Below are 16,044 nucleotides of genomic sequence, written 5' to 3' on the forward strand. Positions count from 1 at the left end.
TTTAGGAAAGTCATACAGTTGGCATGGGGTCAGTTCAATTTCCTCTGATGATGCTTCTCACACTCTTACACTTATTTGTGCTTAATATTGAATTCAAGTTCAACATACACATTTTTGATCCAAATTTCATACCCCAATGTAATGGGCACTTGCTCAATGCTGATCCGCCCCTACAAGAGGTTTGAGCGGAATTGTTTAGTAACCCGCCACTGTCCCGCAGGATCATCTGGTGGCGGCGTTTGAGCAGAGTTTGGGCAGCATGACCATCAGATTAAAGAGTCTCACCTTGACTGCTGAGCAAAAGGTGAAAAAAGTCGAATCGAAACGATGCAGAGTTGTTGTTCTACTCCACATTTCCCGTTTCATGTGACAGGACTCCGAGCTGAATGAGCTGAGGAATACGATCGAGCTGCTGAAAAAGCAGAACGCTGTCGCTCAGGCCGCCATCAATGGAGTCATAAACACCCCCGAGCTCACCACTAAAATGGACAGGACAGGTACACATCGGCTTATGTTATATTTTGGTAAAAAAAAAAAAAAATGAAGAGAAATCAGAGTGAACCACAAAACTGCCGCACTTTGAATTGATATTTTTGTTCTCCTTCAGCTGGCAGTAACGGCAGCCTTCATCATCAGCATCAGCAGCAGCAGCAGCAACCAGACCTGCGAATCAGGAGGCAACACTCCTCCGACAGTGTCAGCAGTGTGGCCAGTGCCACCAGCCATTCCAGCGTGGGCTCCAACATGGACGCCGATGCGAAAAATAAGAAGAAAAACAAGAAGAATTGGGTAAGACAAAAATAGGAAAAAAAAAAAGAGCTTGAGTATCAGATTTATACAAGCAGCCTACCAGGACATAACATGTTGTTTTTGTTGTTGTTTTCCGTAAAAAAAAAAATTTTTTGCTTTGTGTTTGTTGGCCTTGCATGTTTGGCTTTCCTCTTCAGACATCTTTCACTGGGGAAAAGGTGACTCATCTAAGAACCATTTAATTGAAATATTTAGCTTACATGACTTACTTTCTACATGATTGTTTGTATTATGACGGCGTATTAGGGCCACGTATAAATATATTTATTTTTAGAGGGGCGGGGGCAATATTCCGAGAAAAATTAGCGACTTTAAAAAGTGGCAGATTTGCGAGAAAAAAACTCTGAAACTTGCGAGAAATACACGAAGCGTACTACTCGGATGTTTGTGCCAATACTTTTCGGCCGTTTTTTCAAAGGAGGAGATAATGGCTTTAACTATATCATGTCAAGCATTCGCGCTTTGAAGCGTTGGCAAAGACGCCTCGCTTTGCGAAGGTTAAAATACATATTTACTTGCGCATTTATGTTTCCAGAATTATTATTTACACATTCATCCATTTTTTTTATTTTTTGTGTGCAAGTAGCTAAGTTGATGTGTCGAATCTGCTGCTTTCCTCCGTCATTCACCTGCATTTACCTAAAGCATGCTAGCTTCTGATTGGTTAGTGTTTAGTCAGCTGAGAGGGGATCAGGAAGTGTTGTCGTCGCTCAAGCTGCCGTGTATGACGAGTAAAGTTTAAATTAAGAATGGATCTGTCTCTATCCTGCCTTTGCATTTTGCAAACAGTGTCCTATTATCCAACGAATCCTCACATTAGACTATAGCTACGCTACGTGTATTTCTCGTACGTTTCTGAGTTTCTTTGTCGCAAATGTGCCACTTTATAAAGTCACAAATTTGCTACTTAATAAACTCGTAAATCTGCCACTTAATAAAATCGCAAATTTACAAGTTTTTTCTCTCAAATTTGCAACTTTCTATCGTTGCAAATTTATGAGTTTTTCTCGCAAATTTGCCACTTTATGAAGTCCCAAATTTACAAGTTCTTTCTCTCAAATTTGCCACTTTGTAAAGTTGTTAATTATTTTTTTTCGCGCAAATTTGCCGCTTTATAAAATTGAAAATTTACAAGTTTTTTTCTCACAAATTTGCAACTTTATAAACACGCAAATTTACAACTTTATAAAGTGGCAAATTTATGAGGTTTTTTTCTTGCAAATTTGCCACTTTATAAACTCGCAAAGTTGCAACTTTACAAAGTGGCAAATTTATTAGTTTTTTTCTCGCAAATTTGCCACTTTATAAAGTCACAAATTTATGAGTTTTTTTCTCGCAAATTTCCCACTTTATAAAGTCACAAATTTATGAGTTTTTTTCTCGCTAATTTTCCACTTTATAAAGTCACAAATTTATTAGTTTTTTTCTCGCAAATTTGCCACTTTATAAAGTCGCATATGTACACGTTTTTTTCTCGCTAATTTTCCACTTTATAAAGTCACAAATTTATGAGTTTTTTTCTCGCTAATTTTCCACTTTATAAAGTCACAAATTTATGAGTTTTTTTCTCGCTAATTTTCCACTTTATAAAGTCACAAATTTATGAGTTTTTTTCTCACAAATTTTCCACTTTATAAAGTCACAAATTTATGAGTTTTTTTCTCGCTAATTTTCCACTTTATAACGTTTTTTTTCTCCAAACATTGCCCCCGCCCTCTAAAAAATATATATATTTATACGTGGCCCTAATACGCGGTTGTAGATTATATTGCCTATATTGCTGTTTGAAAAAGAACTATTCAGAACTACTTTTATTTACATGAGACAAGTGATAAATCAACTGACGTGAAAAAAGCTTTGAAGTAACATTCTGCATGTCTACTAACAAATGACAATGCTTCTCATGTAGTTTCCACATTTTTTTGTAAGTAGTGATTTTACAATGACAAAATTGGCTTTAGTCAATAATTCGCCCTTCTTTGTTACTTGAAGACACTCTTGTGCACCGGAGGACAAGTCAGAGACGATAACGTATGCGACTTTCTGTCATCATATTATTAGCTATTAGCCGCCTGTGTGGTCAGAACCCGATCATATTGTAGTAGAACTTCAGGTGGAGTCCGTGGTGTTTTGTGCTGGTGTTAAAAGATGAGAGCTTGTGTCAAGTTTCCTGCTTTCGGTGGCTGTAATAATAAACACCCTCCCCCCCACCTCCTTTCCCATGTCCATGTAGTAGTAAGCTTAGCTGAGACCTTGCTGGGGGCTCCGCCATGCAGGTGCTCTTGCGTTTGTGTGTGTGTGTGTTGGAGAGGTGCTGCTTTAAAAGACCCCCAATGTCATGACGGCGTTGCAGTGGGCTGAACGTCCAGTCTGCTTTCGAATGTCTCGTCATAACACGTTAACACTCGCACGCCCTGTGCTGTTTTGTCTCTCTGTCTTCATTTGCTTCGCTTCATGTGGCAGGTCTATGAGGTAAGATTAGTGCATCCTGAGGACTAAAAGCAGCAGATACCCCGTTTGTATAGGTTACTAACCTTTTTCCCTTTTTTCCCCCCATTGCCAAATGCTACTTACTTCGAGCATTTTCCTCTCCTCAGCACCGCCTCCCCTTACTCACACTCCTCTTGTAGGACTTGGAGCTCCTTTAAAGAAAAAAAAAAAACACCCTGAAATACTTTACCACTCTAAAAAAAATCTTTTGTAGTGATGGAAAAAATGAAGCTTCATGAACCACTTGTGATATTTTTCCTCCTCTAGATGGTGCTCTTGGTTTAAAAAAAAAAAGGCATTGCAATTTAAAATTGTAAAATATCCACTGCATCTTTAAATGATGAGCACCATCTAGTGGAGGAAAAAATATCAGATTTTTTTATCAGTAGTAGTGATGGGAAAATGACGCTTCATGAACTAACTTGTGATATTTTTTCCTCTAGCTAGTGCTCTTGGTTTAAAAAAAAAAAAAAGGCAGTGCAATTTAAAATTGTAAAATATCCACTGCATCTTTAAACCATGAGCACCATCTAGTGGAGGGGGGAAAAAAAGTTTGTTTTTTTTATCACTTGGAGTGATGGGAAAATGAAGCTTCATGAACCACTTGCTCTTGGTTAAAGATAAGTTGATTAAATTTCCACTGCATTTTTAAATTGATTAAATTTACACTACACCTTTAAACCAAGAGCACCATCTAGAGGAGTAAAATATGATTGCAAGTGGTTCATGAAGCTTCCTTTTCCCATCACTACTAGTGATACTTTTCTCGGATATTTCTTTCCGCCTCGCTTTTGTTTTAAAGATTAAGGCTGGTACAATGGAAATTGATTAACTTTCCACTGCCAAGAGCACCATCCCGAGGAGTAAAAAATAAATAAAAAATCCCAAGTGGTTCATGAAGCTTCATTTTCCTAACACTACCCGTGATGGGAAAATTAAGCTTCATGAACCACTTGTGATATTTTTTCCTCCTCTCGATGGTGCTCGTGGTTTAAAGATAAATTGATTGCACTGAATTTTTAAAGTGAAATTGATTAAATTGCCACTGCATCTTTAAACCAAGACCACCATCTAGAGGAGTAAAATAGGATTACAAGTGGTTCAGACAGCTTCATTTTCCCATCACTACTCTTTAAAAAATACAGTAGCGTGAACTGGATAACAAATGACATCCGTAATTGAGAGTAAAGAGAGCATTCCAGGGTGATTTTCTACTTAATGCTAACCTGCTCGAAAGATATGAAACTAAGCTCATCCGAATATCAGACTAACCCTTTCCAATGAATAATATTTGGAGAAAAACAACATTTGTCAGGACAGTCTCTCTCTCTCTGACTCACTTGCTGTTTTTCACAGCCAATTTCCACTGCTTCTCCTGGCATGACCCTGCACCTTCTCCCTGCTCTTGTTTTTGGAGTCTTTCCAAGCCTTGAACGTCATTTTGATGTCTCTCGCTCTTTTCTTTTTTTTTTCTCTCTCTCTTTTTTTTTTTTTTTTTTTTACCTGCAGTTGCGAAGCTCCTTCAAGCAGGCATTCAGCAAGAAGAAATCTCCCAAATCCGCCTCATCCCACTCGGACATCGAGGAGATGACCGATTCTTCGCTGCCCTCTTCCCCTAAACTGCCTCACAACGGCACCACCGCAACCAACCACATGCTCAGGAACACACACTCCAACTCGCTGTATGTAGTTTGTATTTTATACACAAGTACCTCCTAAAAATATATTCTGAACTCACAACTACTAAAATTAAGGATTAATGTTAAAATACAGTAGTTTAATGGGCAAAACGTATTTAACTCATTCACTCCCAGCCGTTTTCACTGCAGCAACCCCCTTCGCTCCCGGCTATTTTACTGGATTTTGACGGATTTTGCAAGGTGCAAAGAATATTATGTTCTATTGCTATAAAATATGGAACCTACTAACAGAAAGATTAGAGTCTCTTCTTTCATCAGGAAAAAAAAGGATATTTCTATCTGTTTCCGTTTTGCAGCAGTTAGCCTTAGAATATAGCTAAGTTTCATCATTATTCACAAAATCTGTTTAGAACTGTGGGTGAATCAGCTTGTTTGCAACATAACCCTGCTTGATCTCTTATACGATGCTGCCACCTGCTGGCCGTTTATGTAATAACTACATTGCTTCAATCATTTTGTGCAGTTGAGAGGCTGCATCAAAGCCTTCTGTATACTCTAGCATTAAAAAAACGTATAAATATGTCTTTGGTAGCATAGCAATATTTAAAATAGAACGTATATATACGTTTTTGGGAGCAAATGAGTTAATATAATTATGATAATTAATGCTCTGCTGCCACCTGCTGGCCGTTTTTGTTCAGAGGCTGCATCAAACAAAGCCTTCTGTATACTCTAGCATTAAAAAAACGTATAAATATGTCTTTGGTAGCATAGCAATATTTAAAATGGAACGTATATATACGTTTTGGGGAGCAAATGAGTTAATATAATTATGATAATTAATGCTCTGCTGCCACCTGCTGGCCGTTTTTGTTCAGAGGCTGCATCAAAGCCTTCTGTATACTCTAGCATTAAAAAAACGTATAAATATGTCTTTGGTAGCATAGCAATATTTAAAATAGAACGTATATATATACGTTTTTGGGAGCAAATGAGTTAATATAATTATGATAATTAATGCTCTGCTGCCACCTGCTGGCCGTTTTTGTTCAGAGGCTGCATCAAAGCCTTCTGTATGCTCTAGCATTAAAAAAATGTATAAATATGTCTTTGGTAGCATAGCAATATTTAAAATAGAACGTATATATACGTTTTTGGGAGCAAATGAGTTAATATAATTATGATAATTAATGCTCTGTTGCCACCTGCTGGCCGTTTTTGTTCAGAGGCTGCATCAAAGCCTTCTGTATACTCTAGCATTAAAAAAACGTATAAATGTGTCTTTGGTAGCATAGCGATATTTAAAATAGAACGTATATATACGTTTTTGGGAGCAAATGAGTTAATATAATTATGATAATTAATGCTCTGCTGCCACCTGCTGGCCGTTTTTGTTCAGAGGCTGCATCAAAGCCTATGTATGCTCTAGGATTAAAAAACGTTTAAATAAATTTTGGGGGAGTAAAGGACAAAGTATTTAACGTATTTATACGTTTTTGGGTTTGAATGAGTTCATCTCGTTTTTAGTCACAGTATTTCCCTTTCAAACTGTACTTAAATACTAGCTAGGTCCCACTTACCATGATTTGAGAATCAGTGATCTACTGCAAGTCATGTCCCTGAAGTGTTTTGTCTTGCGCACACCCAGATTGTCGGAATGTTTGGACAGCGAGGCGGAGACGGTGATGCAGCTGCGGAGTGAGCTGAGGGAGAAGGAGATGAAACTGACAGATATCCGTTTGGAAGCGCTCAGCTCCGCCCATCAGCTGGACCAGCTCCGAGAGGCCATGAACCGCATGCAGGTTTTGAGGACGCCGACGCGCGCTCATCGCTCGTCACCAGACATCCGTGTCCGACGTGTCCGTTCGTGCGTGTTCACAGCTGGAGATTGAGAAACTGAAGGCGGAGAATGAGCGCTTGAAGCTGGAGAATCAAGGCAGCAGGACGGGCTCCCAAGCGTCCGTCTCCTCGTCCCCTCCCTCGCATGCACACGGCCAACAGGCCCTGGGACCCAATGCCGGGATCTCACAGCACAGTCTGAACCTCGCCACCAGCGAATCCACCAGTTTGGGTAAGACATGGCTGCCGGGGAATTATTTACAGAACGTGAAAGGGAGTGACATTTGAAAACTATAGCTAGACCAATATGTTTTTTTCGGGGCGGCTATGATACCGATTATTAGTAGTCAAGGAGGCCGATACTTGGAGCTGATATTCATTTTCTGTAAAAAAAAAAAATAAATAAATAAAAAAACATTTTAAAATAAATAACTGCAAACACGAACTCTTAGCTTTTTTTTCTGTCTATAATAGCATATTTCAATTTAACAATTTATCAGATTTGCTAAGTTTTGATGGCTACGGAAGCGTATTGCATTCACTTGAAAAAAAAATGTTTTTCTGACTTTTTTTTTTTTTTACTGAATATTTTTTCGGTCAAAAAAAAACAGCCTGGAAAAACGTTATTCAGAAAAAGGGGAGGGGGGGGGGGTTAATAGAAAAAATATATTTAAAAAAACTGAAAAAAAATATTCTAAAAAATAGAAGAAAAAAAATAAAAATAATTTCGAAAAACAGAGCTGATGTTGTGAGTATTATTTTTTTTTATTAAAGTAATGCATTTAATAAATGTTTGCGTATGACATTCAGAATATTTGTTCATGTCGAACTACTAGGGTAATTTTTTTTTTCATTCTAAATCATGCAAGTAATAAACTGAATGGGAAAAAAAGGAGGATGAGAGTGTGCAGTGGATAAAAAAATGTTGAAGACGTTCTCACAACATTAAATGTCAAATTTGGCAGACAAAAATTTTTTGTTAAAAAAAGCCTTTCTAATTGAGTGATTAATCGTGATTAATCAAAATTCTAAGATGTGATGAATCTAATTAAAAACGGTATTGTTTGACAGCTCTAATTCATTTCAAACAAAAGCAAAAGGTGCTGAGAGTTCCCACGGTCAGCAGAATCTTGTCTGGAGTTAATTAAAAATTTAAATAGATAGTTCCCTGAAATTAACAGTTTGATCACTTACCGTGTGCCTTCAGTGTGCCCCCCCACATCCCTTGATAGAATGAAGGGTATAGAAATTGGACGGACGGATTCAACAGTACTGGCCTTTTGAGCGATTTATCCCTTTAATTGTAGATCTTCATCTTCAAGATCATATATAAGAAACAAAAGAGTTGATTGAACACTCCAGATCAAATGTGAGATCAGAATCGCCTCTGCTGTGTTCTTGTCAGACATGCTGCTGGATGACACGGGTGGCGAGGGCGGCATGAGGAAGGAGGGTCGCCACGTCAAGATCGTCGTCAGCAGCCTTGACAAGGACGCTTTGTGGGGGCGGGTAAGAAATGGATGGCAAACAAAACCACTTGGGATTGTTTATGCAAAAGCAGAGCTGCTGCTGCTGCTGGCGTTTTGGTATTTCAATCAATACGGGTCTTTCTCAATGCTAGGAGGCTCGCTCTCCTAGCTTCCTAATTGGATGCATCGGAGTCAGCGGGAAGACCAAATGGGATGTTTTGGATGGAGTGGTCCGGCGTCTTTTTAAAGTAAGGAAGAGCATTAAAAGCAGCGGTTGTTGTTATTTATTGCACGCTTGAATCACAATCCTCTACCTACTAGGAGTACATCACCCATGTGGACCCGGTAAGCCAGCTGGGCCTGAGCTCAGACAGCGTGGAGGGATACAACATTGGAGACATCCACAGGCCCCGCAGCCCCAGCGCCGCACATACCCCCGAGCTGCTACCTTGCGGCTACCTGGTGGGGGACAGCAACACCATCAACATCCAGCTCAAAGGTATCGATAATGCTGTACCAAAACTAACAATCTGGGCTTCGCGAAGCGTTCGAGGGCCCAATTTTGATCTCATGCCTGTGCAAGGAGTCCTTGAGTTACCAACGAGTTCCGTTCCTATGCTGGCGATGTAACCCGAATTTCTGCGTGAATCGGAATTCACCACAAAAGTTGAAATACTTATATATATATATAAAAAAAAAAAAGTGTAAATAAAAAAAATTATACTTTGTCCTTCCCTCCAAAAAACGCGTTTACATGTTTTTCTTATGGCTTTTTTTTTTTTTTACAAGAGCATACAGAAGGGTTTGATGCAGCTTCTGCCATGAAGAGGTGGCTTAAAGCAATGGTAGTTATTTAAAAAAAAAAACGGCCAGCAGGTGGCAGCTGAGTATAAGAGATCAGCCAGGGCCATGTTGCAAAAAGCTCTTTTTGACGGTGTGTATACTTTTTTCCTGATGAAAGAAGAGACTCGAATCTTTCTGGTGGGCCTTGCAAAATCAGTCCAAATCCAGTAAAACAGCCGGGAGCGAAGGGGGTTGCTTCAGTGAAAACGGCTGGGAGTGAATGAGTTAAAAGTCGAAATTGACATCAAAATACTTTGTATTAAAAAAAAACTCCCGATGCACAAAAAAAGACGAGCGCTAGCTAAGCAGAAACATTTGGGACAAAATAGCGGAGGAGAGACAAAATGTTGAAATGTCGTAGGTCGTGGCCTTTGACCGTCTATTCATGTACTTTTGAATTGACATATGTCCGATACGGCCGACCACTTTGTGTCCGCCATCTCCACAGGTGTGAGCAATGACAGCGTGGACTCGCTGGTGTTCGACACGCTCATCCCGAAGCCGATGCTGCAACGCTACGTCTCCCTACTGAGGGAGCACCGCAGGGTCATCCTGTCCGGACCGAGCGGCACGGGAAAAACATATCTGGCCAATCAGCTTTCTCAACACTTGCTGCTCCTAGAGGGCCGACCTCCAACCCCTCACGCTGTGGTCACATTCAACGTGGACCACAAATCCAGCAAGGTGAATGAATGCATGAACATGGAGTTGTCAAATTGTCCGTTTTCAAAACGCAGACGGAATGAAATGCCGAACCTCCGTGCAGGAGCTTCGGCAGTACCTGTCAGGATTAGCCGAGCAGTGCAGCGGGGTGGCGGGCGAGGAGAGCCCTCTAGTGGTCATCCTGGACAACCTGCATCACGTCAGCTCCCTGAGCGAGATCTTCAACGGCCTCTTCAACAGCAGCCACCAGCGCAGGTCGGTTACTCACATGTTGTCCTTCTTGTTTTGCTAAATAAGGTAACTATGATTGCACTCGAACTGTGATCACAATAATAATCTGGGCCCGTTTGTTCTCTAACCACTGGTTAAGTAGATTTAACAGAGAGAGAGACAGAGACACAATTCTCGTATTGATTCAATATGCAGCCGAATCGATTTTTAAAGCTCAATTTTTGATGGAAATATTCAACAAAATGTCTTAATTAGGATTCACATTTTAAGCATGGACGAATGTTGTATACAGGGATGTGATTTTTCCGCTAATTCGCGGAATTCCGCTTTTTTTATCTCCCCCCCCCCCCAAAAAAAAAAAAAATATATATATATATTTTTATTTATTTATTTTTTTTAGTAGTTCATTGTGTATGCACATGACTCCGACAGATAACATCTTCTGCTATAACAAAGACATTTGTGGTATGCTCTAATATGAGTTACTTTTCATTTGGTCATGATACAATTATTTGTTCATGAAATTTGAACTCTTCAACATTATTTATGTGTTAACTTAGTAATCACATTAGTTAGATATGATGATATTCTCAGTGATAGTTTTTAAAAGCAAAGGCAGTCCAATGTTTTTGAATATGACTGATTTTGAGTTGACTAAAACTGCCATTTTATATGGGATAGTTCAATATGCATTGAAAATTTATGCTGTTGTTTTGTCTATTTCTTTGTCATGTGAGTGCATTGAAAGTACTTAAAAACACGGAAAACCCATGAGCTCCGGGGGGCTTCCCCCCCCCCCCCCTGCCCCCCCGGGCTCCGCCCCCCGTGTCCCCCCACCAGGGCACTGCCCTGGACCTAGCTGGGTGCCAGCGGCCCCCAGACCCCCGGCTAAATTTTCAGATAATTTCACTTTGGTCAAATCACATCCCTGTATATAAATGGGACATTAAGCCTTAAAATTTGATTTCAATGCTGTTAAATACGGTGGACCACAGAAATAAGCCTGAAGTCGATTTTCATACAAATCTTACAGTGAACATGTACAAGTTTACTGATGAGTATTTTCTAAATTTAAGTTTTTAAAAAAAATTGCAATAATTGACTTATAGATTCGTATCGGGATGAATCCATATCAAATCAAATTGTGACCTATGAATCGTGATACAGATCGAATCGCAAGCTACTAGGCAATTCACACCCCTGATGAATATTGACTAATTATTTAATTAGATTTAAATATAATATATATTTTTTCCCATTCATTTTAATTTAAAACATGAATTTATTTGTTTTAATAATTGCAAATATTTGATTAAAAAATACACACATATTTGATGTAAACACAAAAACAAGACCAATAATTCAAAAATATTCAATCAAAAAATTACAAATACAAATATGGTAGACAAAAAAAAAACATTTGACAAAAATATGAGAAACAAAATCGTACAAAAACATGCAGTATTATATGCTACTAAAATATTGGCAAAAATATTACACAAAATATTCACTGAAAATACACTAGAATTGTTTTTATAATGAATTTAAAAATATATATATTACACAAAAACTTATAAATTGATCAAACCATTGATTGAATAACGTTTTCTTTGCCACGTTGCAAAAAGCTAGATAGAAATTTTTTTTTTGTCCTGATGAAAGAAGAGACACTAATCGTTCTTTTGGTAGTTTCCATGTTTTTATAGCAACAGAACACCATATTCTGTGAGCCTGGCAAAATCAGTCCAAATCCAGTAAAACAGCCGGGTGCGAAGGGGGTTGCTTCAGTGAAAATTTAAAAAAAAAAAAAAAAAGTTAGTGTGACTAACCATGTTTGGAACAATGCATATTTAATGATCGGTTAGTTAACGGCGGGTTAGGAATTTGACCGGCGGTTAGGGGTTAAACAGTCATTAAAATAACCGAGAATTCAACAACCAGATCCTGATTGTTAAATGAACAGCTCTCTGGCTGTGTCAATCAAAAAGGGACAATTTCTGTCTTTGTAAATAAAAGTTGATACAAATCTTGTCATTTAGAGTGTCCAGAAAAACGACATCATAGTGTACGTTTGTTATGTTTTCATTATCTCCCCTTCAGCCCCTACATCATCGGCACCATGAGCCAAGCGACGTCGTCTTCACCCAACTTGCAGCTTCATCACAACTTCAGGTCAACTTTCCACTCCCGGCTGCCGCGCTGACCTGTAAATAATTCTTCCGTTCGACTTCAACCGTGTCCCGTCATCAGGTGGGTGCTGTGCGCCAACCACACCGAGCCCGTCAAAGGCTTCCTGGGCCGCTTCCTCCGGAGGAAGCTGATCGAGATGGAAATCGGCAGTCGCACGCGCAACGTGGAGCTGGTGAAGATCGTCGACTGGATCCCGCGGGTGTGGCACCATCTCAACCGCTTCCTGGAGACGCACAGCTCCTCGGACGTGACCATAGGTGAGAGCCGGACTTGTTTGCCGGAAGGGGGACGTGCAGAGGCGAGCGGCCGCTTCACGTCCGTGCGTTGCTGTCCGACAGGTCCTCGTCTCTTCCTGTCGTGTCCTATCGATGTGGAGGGATCGAGGGTTTGGTTCACTGATCTCTGGAATTACTCCATCATTCCTTACATGCTGGAGGCTGTTCGGGAGGGATTGCAGGTAACACGCGCGTCGTTTTGAGGGTGACGTGATGTACTGACTAAGGTGTCATCGCTGGGGCGATGCATAATCCTCGATGACAGACAATAAGACGATAAGAGTGACAGTTGCAGGAACATAGAAACTGCATAGTAACTGACAATGACAGATGAGCCCATGACATGGTTCAAACATAGGTCACACTGCTGAATAAATGCATTTGCAATACTGAGTTATAGTAGTTGTGTTGTTTAGTTTTGACTTTTGTTCAGCTAGTTTTTATTCATTTTTAGAACAAGCTTGTTAGGTATAAAAATAAAAAAATCGAAAATGCTGTTTTAGTTTAGTACTGTTGTTAATGTGTTGTTTTTTTTTATTAAATAATTTTGAGTGCAAGATTTAAAAAAAAAAAAAAAAAGTCACTAAGAATTGCGTGATTAAGTAAACTGCAATTCTCAAATAACTGACCTTCCTTCTTCTGTGACTAAGGATGTACATCAATACTGAATTAAATACTGTACAATTAAACTAGAAAAATGCCCGCGCAAATTAAAATCAATTCTGAAATGTCATGTATGATAAAAATTGACAAAGATGAAAACAAAGAAAATGTTTTGCTGCAATTATACTTTTTTTGTGTTGTTTTTTAGCATTTTTGTTATTTTACTTTGTTTACAAAAAATTGTTGTTTACAAAATTTACTTTGTTTTAATTAAATTTTGACTGCCAAAAACGTTAAATAACGTTTAGTAAAATCCTATGGAGGAGTGCCAAAGACGTTAAAAGACGTTTTTTTTTCAAAACAGAGGTGAAACTAACCATTTTCTATTGTTGATTACTGAAAAACTGAATAAGGTAGATACAAACTTTTTTTTCTGATGAAAGATGAGAGTCCAATCTTTCATTTGGTAGTATGTGTGTTTCCATAGTCCAAACACATAATTTTCTGTGGACCTTGAAAGATCAGTCAAAAATGCTTAAATCAGCCGGCACCCATGGCATCCCTTTTCTGAAAACGTCTGGCAGTCAAAGAGCTAATGGTACCGGTACTAATTCCGAGGCACAGGTTTGCCACTTTGTCTTGACCCTGCAATAAACCCCTCATCGTCCACAACTTGGTCAGAGAACCAAAACAAAACTAATCAAAATTACGATCATTTTTTTTTTTTTTAAACCACTCCTTTATGCTCTCTTCCTCTCCAGTTGTACGGCCGGAGAGCTGCGTGGGAGGACCCGGCCGCCTGGGTGATTGACACCTACCCGTGGTCGGCTACGCCCGCTCCAGCTGATTGGCCCCCGTTGCTGCAACTACGCCCGGAGGACGTGGGATTCGATGGCTACTCGGCCCCAAGGGAAGGGGTCCGCAAAGAGCCGCCTCAGAGCGACAGTGACGCAGACCCACTGGTGAGTACGGTTGCTAACCCGTTAGCGGACACCGAAAAGTACCGAAAGAATCATATCTGCAAAAAAAAGCATAAGCGAGTGCTAAATGGAAGCAACTTTTGACCTGTTCCACTAGATGAACATGCTGATGCGCTTGAAGGAGGCAGCGACGTCGTCGAGCCCTCAAAGCTACGACAGCGACTCCAACAGCCACCAGGACGACATCCTGGACTCGTCGCTGGAGTCCACCCTGTGACGCATGATCCACGCCGACAGACTGCGCTCACTGTGAGAACTCGATTACCACGCCACAAAATCCAGCCACCTTAATTTGGGTGCGGGCAACCCAAATATTTAAAAAAAGAGACAAATGGTGTTTTTGTGGACAAAAAAAGGCAACTCAAGTTTTTGCTGCACTGTGTTGTTTAGTTAGATTTTTTTATTTGTTTGTTTTTTTTTCACCACTGTGGCCAATGGCTCCTCCGTGACGGAGCTTAACATCAGCGTCAGACGGAATAAAAGCACACAGCCTGCCCAATGTTTGAGGCATCATTGCGATCAGCACCAGCCATCAGTCAGCTCACCTCAACCGCGCAACACCACCGAGTTACGTCATCAGGCGGCAGTGCACCTAACAGGCCTGCAGGTGGCGACACGCGCTCCTCTACTGAAAGGCAGTTTGCGACTGCGCAACACTTAGTAGCCACTTCAAGGATTGATTTTATGTGCATGATGATGATGGTGTAGCAAAGACAGAAAAAAAACTATAGCGAAAGGGTGGGGGGGGGGGATCGTGAGACAATAAAAACAAGTGAAATAGGCCTAAAGTCATTGGACAGATTTTCATTAATTCCATGTTTACGCTAAAATCCTTTTGCATGTTGTGTTTTGTAGTTAGACTTTTACCTCCTCACAAGTTCTTCATATCATCATAGTCATCTGTTGCACAAAAATTCCACCGGTGCTGTACTCAGTTCAAACAAAAATGCCTTACTTTTGTTTTGTTTTTCAAAAAAAAAAAAAAGCAAAATACGTTTTGGTTCTTTCTTGGTCTCAAAGGCTGTAAACATCGAGGGCTCTTGAGTCGAATTTCTCTCCAAGGTTTTTGAGGAGAAGTGTCGACAATTCATCACCAATAAATACTGTGTGAATGGGCAGTAAAGTTGCATGGATTTGCGTACTTGGTCCACTGGAAATTTAGGGGGGAAAAACACGACGGTACATTTAGAATATGCTTGCGGTTCCAAATCAAATGTGGAATGCTTGGTTTGTTACTTTTATACCTCATCCCGTCATGTAACAGTCTTTGATCATATACTGTTTTGATTATTACACGATTTCTAGGGGAGTAGATGCTGCTTTGTTTATATGGATGGATATAACCGATTGGAGGTTAAATGCATGGGGTTTAAAGGTCATGTAAGAGACTATTGTACGTTCTTTCGAAACCTCACAGCTGCCTTTTAGGTTGGGCAAATAAGCAGTTAAAAAAAAAAAAAAAGTCATGTAGCCCAGCAGAGCTCCAATCCAATGTCGATGTTTTTGTCACCAATTCTATGCAACATTCATCGGGATGGTCAGTGGAAGCCAAAAGCTGAACGCCACTGCTGAGAATGGCGTGCCGCATGGAAGCACGTCACGTTTGTGGCCCATTTGTATGGTTTGTGTGTGTGTGTGTTTGTGTGTTTGTCTGGGCCCTTGTAAGCACAAATGAGACTGGAGAGGTGTTGATGTTCAAGCATTTAACAATTATTGTCAGTTTTTTTTTTTTTTTTTTTTTTACTTACAAGCTCAATGAATGTTTAGCCTTCTTTGCTATGTAAAATACTGTAACTTTGTAAATGGTTCATGATATTTCAGCTTTTTGGACTACACTTTTCTAGATGATTTGTTACAGTACTTGAAAAGGAGTATTTTGTGTACAGTCTTAAAAATCCGAGCACTGTGGTGCTTTTTGTCATTGCTGAGATTCTGATATCACTGTCTTAGTCTTAAGTTATTGTGATTCAATTAAAAAAAAAAGATTATTTATGATTGGATTTGGTATCAC

At 39.7% G+C, this 16,044-nt stretch overlaps 1 protein-coding gene across 8 annotated transcripts in view; it reads left to right on the plus strand.

Annotated features, from left to right (window-relative positions):
• The window catches only part of nav2a (neuron navigator 2a), a 174,675-nt gene extending 158,642 nt beyond the window's left edge, over positions 1–16,033 (plus strand). For all 8 annotated transcript variants that reach the window (XM_077564147.1, XM_077564148.1, XM_077564149.1 and 5 more), the window contains 16 exons: positions 221–304; positions 374–497; positions 608–789; positions 4,810–4,982; positions 6,589–6,742; positions 6,822–7,011; positions 8,185–8,288; positions 8,401–8,496; positions 8,570–8,747; positions 9,540–9,775; positions 9,858–10,009; positions 12,086–12,157; positions 12,236–12,432; positions 12,514–12,632; positions 13,815–14,015; positions 14,131–16,033. In XM_077564147.1, the coding sequence (XP_077420273.1) occupies positions 221–304; positions 374–497; positions 608–789; positions 4,810–4,982; positions 6,589–6,742; positions 6,822–7,011; positions 8,185–8,288; positions 8,401–8,496; positions 8,570–8,747; positions 9,540–9,775; positions 9,858–10,009; positions 12,086–12,157; positions 12,236–12,432; positions 12,514–12,632; positions 13,815–14,015; positions 14,131–14,250 (2,382 nt within the window). In that variant the 3' untranslated portion in view covers positions 14,251–16,033. The remainder of the gene's footprint in view (positions 1–220; positions 305–373; positions 498–607; positions 790–4,809; positions 4,983–6,588; positions 6,743–6,821; positions 7,012–8,184; positions 8,289–8,400; positions 8,497–8,569; positions 8,748–9,539; positions 9,776–9,857; positions 10,010–12,085; positions 12,158–12,235; positions 12,433–12,513; positions 12,633–13,814; positions 14,016–14,130) is intronic.
• The last annotated feature ends 11 nt before the right edge of the window (positions 16,034–16,044 follow it).

The sequence above is a fragment of the Vanacampus margaritifer genome, chromosome 4 (genome assembly GCF_051991255.1).
Source record: "Vanacampus margaritifer isolate UIUO_Vmar chromosome 4, RoL_Vmar_1.0, whole genome shotgun sequence".
Classification (NCBI taxonomy): Eukaryota; Metazoa; Chordata; class Actinopteri; order Syngnathiformes; family Syngnathidae; genus Vanacampus; species Vanacampus margaritifer.